Raw genomic sequence first — 7,636 nt, 5'->3', positions numbered from 1 at the left:
TAGGGAAATATGTGAACTTTATTGATCAATAACAACATGTCGCCAAAACCTCCTCCTAGTAACTTGTCTTACAGATGAGGTGTGATACAACTTTAACCCACTGAAACAGCGCCATCTTATGTCCAGCAGAGCAACTGCCCACAGCGCACCCTTCACATGCAAAATGAGACAATATATTTTACAATTAAATGTGAAACAAAAATCAAATTTAAATTCATTTTGTGTATTGGCAAGAACATTAAGCCTTGGCTATATTTATTAAAGCATTCACTGAGGTAAATTATATTGCACTGGAAAGAAAACCCTCATATTCCTTTGCGCTTTTTACTGAGCTACAATGTTACAATATTTATTACAGTTTATGGGCCAGTGAACGTCCCTGCAGTGGAAATTGAGCTCTTTCATGAAAGCACAAACAATAGCTTCGACTGTAGGGCCAGTCACAGCTTAATTACATCTGTTAATGTCTTCCAAAACAATAAATACTGTAAAAATGTCGTTACATCTTTCTTTTTACAAGTTTCAACAGGCCTCCTGTCTGTGCAAAAGGAATAATTTTGGCTCCCTCCCCCTCCCTCTTATTTCTTTAGTGCTGATTCATGGCTCATTTTTTAAAGAAAATTAAAATATCTCCTCTTTGTCCTCTACACGCTGAAAGCTAGAATCACTCTCTAGCTCCCCCAAGGCTGCGAGAAGCTGTTCCTTGTTGAGCTCCTCCACCTGGGTCAGCTTCTCCTCCTTACTTACCCTCCCTTCTACTGCCCCTCTGTTATCTCCACTCTCTCCTCCCCCCCCTCTCCCTTCTCTCCTCTCGGCTCTGCCCATTTCTTCTTTGCACTCCCTGCCGTCACCTCCAGCCTCTCTCACCCACTCTCCGCCCTCGGCCGCCTCGCGTGGGACCTGGCAGCGAGGCGGTGAATCCAGGGGGTCCGGGTTGAGAGGATGGTGTAGCGGCTCCACAGGGGTGAGGGCTGCGTCCTCGTCCTCCTCTGTGCTTGAGGTGGGGGCAGGGCCACGAACACGGGCCGACTTGGTCCTTAAACGTGTCTTGAGCTCGTCTTCCCTTATCTGAAAGAGAGCAGAGGGAGCACAAGAAAAAATAAATTAAGCTGTGAGGGGGAGACGGAGAGAAAGAGCTGACACACCAACACACACACACATACACACAGCTACACACACTGTACCTTGCGTCTCCCCTCAGCAAGTCTTATCTTCTCCTCAATCTCTTCTCTGCTGGGGAGACTTTGCTCCTTCTTCGCCTTCAGGGACTCCAGTCTGGCAGGAGGTCTTCGTCTGACCCCCTTCCTGTCATCCAGCTGACACACACACACACACACACACACACACACACACACACACACACACACACACACACACACACACACACACAGCAGGGGAAGACAGAGGGCAGATAATCTCAGTATTACAGGTGAATGCACTTCTACTCAAACTGACTGACCTCGTCTTCCTGTGAAAGATCATTTGGCAAAGCAAATCAATGTCCTGTACGAATATGCCCTTTTTAACTTTGTTATAAACTTTCTAATATATTTTTTAGTTTAGTTGTATTATTCCAGGACAGCACTTTTCACATGGGTGGCCAGTCAGAGACCAATGTTAGTGTCTTTTTCAGTCTTCAGAACACCGTATGTCTTTTTAACATCAGACATTTTGACATGTCTTAGCAGGAAAAGCACAGCTGTAGCTAATAACATTAAAAATGTAGGTGTGTTAGTGTTGGGCCCTGATTTTGTGCATGCTGACCTATTGGGGCGTTTAAATGGAAAAGAGACTTTATTAATGTTATTAGTAACAGCTGTGCTTTTATTGCTCTGACAAGTCCACATACAAGTTGTGAAAAAGGCCTATTAGATACCATATATTATATGGCATTTCTTTTTATATAAGAAAGTAGAGAGAAATAGGACAGGGTGCCTGATGAGGATGCTAGAGGGGAGCTTTCTCTGTCCTCGCCTTAAAGCAGCTATAATGATTTTTTTTTTCTCAATAGTTTTATGGTCGCTGACTGTTGGTGCTTTTGAAATGTATACAGAAGAAAACTTTCAGGATGGAGAGGAGGAACGCACGCCATTGTTGGAGAGGTGCCGACCACGATGAAAGTACAGGTGTGGAGGAAGATAGTCACACACTAGTAGCCACGATGCAAGAAAATCTTTTAATAATTTACCAATTTACCTTTTCGACATGACAGGGTATTGAAGGATAAGCAAGAACACGAAAACTAACACTAAACACGAACACGAAAACTAACACTAAATTTCATTTCACTCAGCTAGAACAGTTAGATCTGCTCAGAAAAATGTATTGCAGCTTTTAAAACTATGAAAACAAAAGTTGTATAATATCACAATATTAAGACAATCAAAGTTAATATCTAGTCTCATATCACAATATTGATATTGTGTTCTCCAGTTCCACCCAAGATTGACCAGTGTGCACCAGGTACCCACCATGATGCTATAGGCCTCTCCAGTCCCGCTGCCCCTCTCTCTGGTCTGTCCCACTGGGATGATGCCCTGGTTCAGCAGCTCCTCCAGGATATCACTGGACTTTGGGCGCTCCTGCACTGTGCTGTCACGCTGCAGCAAGCCTGTGAGACAGACGAAATAAAAACACTTTAGGTTGTTGCACTGGATTTTCTCTACACGGCCTGTTTTATTCAGCATGTTTGGGGCACGTACTCACCGTCCTGTGAAATTCTGTCCGCCTCACTTTCTCTGACACATGTTAGAGGAGGCAGTTTTCTGGGCACTGCTCCAGGTAACACAGGCATCTCCCTGTTCTCCATCACCACCCCGCTGTCTGTGGTGCCCTTCGACACGGCCGAATCTCCACGACCATCGAGTTTACTTCCTGTCTCATCCTGACAGCACAGAGACACAATATCAATGCAGAAACATGGCACAAGACATTTTTATATCCTGACCCCATTCTGTATGTTTTCCCAGACATGAGGTTGTCATGGGGACTTCTGTGTGTTGACACATTGTCATGAACACAGTAGCTCAGGACAATAATGATACACAGCAGGTAACACCTACAAATTACATCATCTCAGAGTTTGAAACCTAACTAGTATACAATGTAATGTATTCTGTGACCAGTGGGAAAAAAAGTACTGTACTTAAGTACAATTTTGAGATGCTTTACTTGAGATTTGCCACTTAATACTTCTACTCCACTGCATTTCAGAGGGAAATATTGTACTTTTTACTTCACTACATCAGCCTGACAGCTGTAGTTACTTTGCAGATCAGATTTTACAGACAGTGATCATATGATCAATATGGTCATGTTCGTATACAAATATTATCATCTTATATCTTTTAATAGGATGCAATTAATACAGATTAAAATACAGTATATGAAGAAGTTAATTAGCTCCACCTGGACCAGCTACAGCATTAAAATGCTGCTTACATGTCAATGCATCAATCCAATAATATATTTATATTAGAGCACTCTGAAATTAGCTCTTAGCACTTTATATACACTTTATATGTACTTTTGATACTTTAAGTACATTTTGCATATAATATCTCAGTACTTTTACTGGAAAATTCAGGGATTTTATTTCGTATTGGTCACTGTTATGAGGTTTTTACCCCTTATAAACCTCTCAAACCGTAACTCCATTACAAATACCTTAATATATTGCAGTCCACTAATTTAACTATCAATTATCCCCTTACAATCCCAATTATATCATTATTAATTTAATTATATGGTTAAAAAATTAAGGGATTTGACTTCATAGTGTCTGCATAATGGACACTTTTACTTTTGACACTTTAAGTACATTTTGCTGATAATATGCAGGACTTTTACTGGTAATAAAGTATGTTTACATTGTGATATTGCTAGTTTTACTTTGGTAAAGAACCTGAATACTTCTTCCACCATTGGCTTTATTACCGCTAAAGTTTTTAAACATTGTCACATGCTGTATTTTGATAGCTATTACCGAAAAAGAAGTGACTCAGTAGTAAGATACAGAAACTGGTGGCAGTACAGCCACCTGTCAGCATCACTCGGTCAACTCTTCCTCTAGGGTCACAAAATTTAATGGCAAACAGATTTCGGCGTAACACCTGTAACGGCTACTTCAGTATACTTCAATATCTGCCCAAAAGTGTTAACTGTAGCTGGCTGTAATACTTTTCTTGGATACAGTTGTAGACGATAAACCCGTTTTGAACCCCACTCCACAGTTTTAGTTAGCTAACTACAACTGAAAGTGGCAGGTTGTGTGAGACGGAGCCTACCTCGGCTTCACTCACCTCTTCCGGTCTCAACGGTTGGACCGCGGTGTTTGTGGATTTGCCGCATCCCATATTCACCTCAAAGCAACGATGTGAAATAAGTCCATAAAACTAATAAATGTCGGGTTTAATTACACCTCGGTGTGTTTTTTCTCTGTCATTTGACCCGTGTAGCCTTGCATTCCTTCACATACACACACACACAGTCTCCATGGACCCGGTGCGTTGCTAAGGGCCGTTGCTACAATAAATCTGACCCGGTTAAAGAGGTGACCGTGTGACCCAGAAACAAGCTGTGGGTGTCAGAGTCAGGACACTACAAAACACCGTCTTCACACTTCTGTTACTGATACTGTTGCCCTGAGGCTCATTATCAGGTCATCAGAAGGACTCTCAACCTCTGAGGTCAAGATACTCAACCACTGAACCATGCCCAAACACCAAACACCACCAAAAATGGTTGATATTTTATTATTTCAGTTTACTCTTCAGTTTTATTCCCTGTAGATTTTAATTCCCCAACATGAAGGTCTAAATGCCTACTCAAAGCATCGTACACTGCCAGGTCCAGGAATGAAGTGGTGAAGGTAAAATACTGAATCATTTATTCATTTGGGCAATTTCCGGAAACTATTCAAATTTAAATATATTGAGTCTATACTGGAATCAGTATTCAGTCATTCCCAACTGGGTAAAGCAGGCAACTGCCCTCGAGGCCCCAATCTATGGTGTCAGCTTGTGTGAGTTAATGTGATTTAAAATGTTCTAAATAATGAGGATTGCATCCTCCTCCGAAATAAACATTATTTGCTTTCTGTGGCAAATTCACCTTCTTGTTAGGGAATATGCAGCACAATAACCTCTAATGATAGGGGCCTCATCATTCCCTGTCTTTTCTACCAGTCTTGTAGAGGTGCCCCATCTCAATATTTACATGCATATTACTAAATTAATTTGTGTTTAACCAAATTACCACACACAGAAGTGCCCAGAGCTATTTTTTCCCCAAGGGCTCCCGTGCAGATTAATCCAGACATGAATCAGCCTAGAAAATAAACACCAGGTGTAAATTCTTTATTATAAAGTGTAAACTCCCTTTACTCCCTTTGGAATAGCTTATATTTATGTCTGAATTTGTAAAGAGGGTGGACAAAATAAAGAATATATAGCATGGACAAGTGAAGTAACTTAATTTCAACTACACACTACTAGATAGGTGATATCAGGTGAGACATATTAAGCGGAGTGAGAACTGGCTGCATTTATCAGCACTTTGACGTGACTTTTTGCATCAACAGAAAATTAATGTAGTCTAAATGTATAAAACTATTATGTTTATATCTAAGTACATTTTTAGCAGCCCGTATGTGACTTTTTGAGAGGTACATACTGATTCTAGACAAGCCAGTGTCTTTTTGCTTTTAAGTATTTTATTACATTTTGCAACACCACATGGTAGAGACCACAGGGGTGCAGTACAGTGCTAATGCACTCTACCAGGCTCTACTGTAAGTTGGAGTGAGTGCTGGAGTGGCCCGTTGCCGTGCAGAGCCGGGGCTTGTTGGCGAGGACCACAGTGGTGTTGAGTGCAGGCAGGAAACTCCGGTGTAGGTTCTCACACTTCTGCTCCACCTCCAGGGTACGAGCATTTTTGGCCAGTTTGTCCTCCAGAATCATCAGGCGCCTGTGTGTGAGCTCCAGGTCCTGCCTATAAATAAAGTTTAACATAAAAATGAGTACATTCAGGATATTATAAAGACGATGGTCAAAATGAAAAGCTATTGTTTGGCATCATTACAGAGGTAAAACTGTGACCTTAGTGAATGGACAGACTTACTGAGAGCGCTTCAGTATTGGGCAAAGTCCAGCTGCCATCTTTGTCAGGTCATATTTCTCCAGCGTGAGGCTGATGTAGGGCTGGAGGAGGGGGAAGAGAAAAAGAGGGTTAAAGCCATCGTATTTCCACAGTGGTTACAGCAGAGGATTCTATAACTGTATGACGAGACACTTACCTGGTCCAGGCAGAGCTCATGTCTGGGTCTCTGGTTGAGGATGTCCAGGCAGTGGGTGGCCCGATGCAGCTTGGAATCACAGTTCCTGATCTGACCCACCACTTTCTCTATGTCCTTTGTCTGATCAGAAATCTCTTCCCTTATCTGGAGATTACAGAAAGCCACAGGATAATGAGCGAACATCACAAAAAGTCAAGTACAATTGTTCTGTGGATGGTAGACTGTGTAAATTGTGACTGCACTCCAGTAGACTGACCCGCTGCCTCTCCCAGATCAATGTGTCCTGGACCCTGTTCAGCTTATTGATCTTCTTCCTCAGGGCATCGTTTGTGCTGCAGTGCTGGCGCTCCTGGGCATTTTTCAGCTATAATAGTCACACATATCAGGCTATGAGAGACAATCGTGCATAGTGGAACCAACTAAAAATTTACTGGAATTCAGGTTGTTCTCATGTTGATTTGACTGTATGTCCATGATGGCAAAAACTGTTAAAAATAGCACAATTATCTTCTATTTAATGACTTAAACCTCGAAATTGGAGATAAAATCTGATGAAAAAAACACTGTATGCACTTATATTGTACTGACAGGAGCTTCGTACATAGTTATATTCAGTTTGCCCTAAACTCTTGTATTCAGGTCAGGTCAGGAGTCTTAAGTTTTGAGGTACAGTCAGAGGTGGCTTACATTGGCCAGGGTAAAGCACAGGTTTCTCCTGAAGGAAGAAGAGTCCTTAATCAGGTTATCAGCCGTCAGCTTCAGGTTCTTGCAGTGAGACAGCCACTTGTCATAGTTCACATGGTTGGGCTTGTATTGACCGGCAGGGAGCCGGGAGCTTGGGGTGTTGAGGTCGTGGGTGATACATTTGGTGGTGAGCTTGATGGCTTCACCCTTGTCCTGAAAATCTGCCAGCAGCTGAGTGCGGATCTCCTTCAGAGAGCTGGAGGGGGGGGGGTGTTGGGAAACAAGGTCAGACACAACAGACGTTGGTTTGAGAGCATGTTAAAATATAGTGTCATTGTTTTCACACTGGTAAAAAACTGCAGGAACATACGCAGAGTAAACACGCTTCAATCAAAGTGGCTGAAGCCGTTAAATATATGAGGATATTTGCAGATAAAGAAAACCTGGTTGTCAGCTCAGTATTAAGGTGTTTGTACTATTTGCCAGGCATTGCAGATGAGCTCTATCCTTTAAATTACAATATTAAAAAATGCTTTAAGGGGTAGTAAACAAACAAAAAATACAACTGAATAACAGAAATAACTCTGAATCTGACTGTCGGACCTTAGTTTATCGAGCAGGATGCAGATCTGCTTCTGGAGCAGTTCTCTGATCTCA

The 7,636-nt window shown here is 42.0% G+C and overlaps 2 protein-coding genes and 1 long non-coding RNA gene across 5 annotated transcripts in view; 1 reads left to right on the top strand and 2 right to left on the bottom strand.

Moving 5' to 3' along the window:
• Positions 1 to 4,537, bottom strand: stmnd1 (stathmin domain containing 1). 2 transcript variants are annotated; one of them, XM_044170777.1, is made up of 5 exons: positions 4,287 to 4,537; positions 2,707 to 2,884; positions 2,472 to 2,611; positions 1,185 to 1,316; positions 1 to 1,068 (listed from the first exon to the last, which is right to left on the bottom strand). In XM_044170777.1, exons 1-5 carry the CDS (start codon positions 4,353 to 4,355, stop codon positions 622 to 624), a joined length of 966 nt encoding a protein of 321 aa, XP_044026712.1. In that variant the 5' UTR covers positions 4,356 to 4,537; the 3' UTR covers positions 1 to 621. The 2 variants fall into 2 exon arrangements, with proteins under 2 accessions (XP_044026712.1, XP_044026713.1); XM_044170778.1 differs by having other exon boundaries at positions 4,302 to 4,535.
• On the top strand, positions 1,436 to 2,656 carry LOC122863914. Its single transcript, XR_006375108.1, has 2 exons — positions 1,436 to 2,126; positions 2,434 to 2,656. It is a non-coding gene; the product is annotated as an uncharacterized LOC122863914 (long non-coding RNA).
• A 1,158-nt stretch (positions 4,538 to 5,695) lies between the features above and the next one.
• LOC122863911 (tektin-4-like) overlaps positions 5,696 to 7,636 on the bottom strand; it is a 3,108-nt gene continuing 1,167 nt past the window's right edge. For both annotated transcript variants that reach the window (XM_044170775.1, XM_044170776.1), the window contains 6 exons: positions 7,583 to 7,636; positions 6,983 to 7,235; positions 6,552 to 6,659; positions 6,296 to 6,439; positions 6,121 to 6,200; positions 5,696 to 5,991 (listed from right to left, as the gene is read on the bottom strand). The exon at positions 7,583 to 7,636 is cut by the window's right edge and continues 152 nt beyond it. In XM_044170775.1, coding sequence (XP_044026710.1) covers positions 5,787 to 5,991; positions 6,121 to 6,200; positions 6,296 to 6,439; positions 6,552 to 6,659; positions 6,983 to 7,235; positions 7,583 to 7,636 — 844 coding nt within the window. In that variant the 3' untranslated portion in view covers positions 5,696 to 5,786. The remainder of the gene's footprint in view (positions 5,992 to 6,120; positions 6,201 to 6,295; positions 6,440 to 6,551; positions 6,660 to 6,982; positions 7,236 to 7,582) is intronic.

Source organism: Siniperca chuatsi, linkage group LG17 (assembly GCF_020085105.1).
Source record: "Siniperca chuatsi isolate FFG_IHB_CAS linkage group LG17, ASM2008510v1, whole genome shotgun sequence".
NCBI lineage: Eukaryota > Metazoa > Chordata > Actinopteri > Centrarchiformes > Sinipercidae > Siniperca > Siniperca chuatsi.
Note: the sequence above shows the minus strand (reverse complement) of the source record. Positions and strands in the feature narration are given on the sequence as shown.

Bases quoted from the DNA above. Each gene is read 5' to 3' on its own strand.
- stmnd1 (XM_044170777.1), bottom strand. From the start codon at position 4,355: ATGGGATGCGGCAAATCCACAAACACCGCGGTCCAACCGTTGAGACCG. The intron at 2,885-4,286 runs GTAGGCTCCGTC...CTGTGCTGTCAG, and splicing joins AAGAGGTGAGTGAAGCCGAG to GATGAGACAGGAAGTAAACT. The intron at 1,069-1,184 runs GTACAGTGTGTG...GCTCTCTTTCAG, and splicing joins TTGCTGAGGGGAGACGCAAG to ATAAGGGAAGACGAGCTCAA.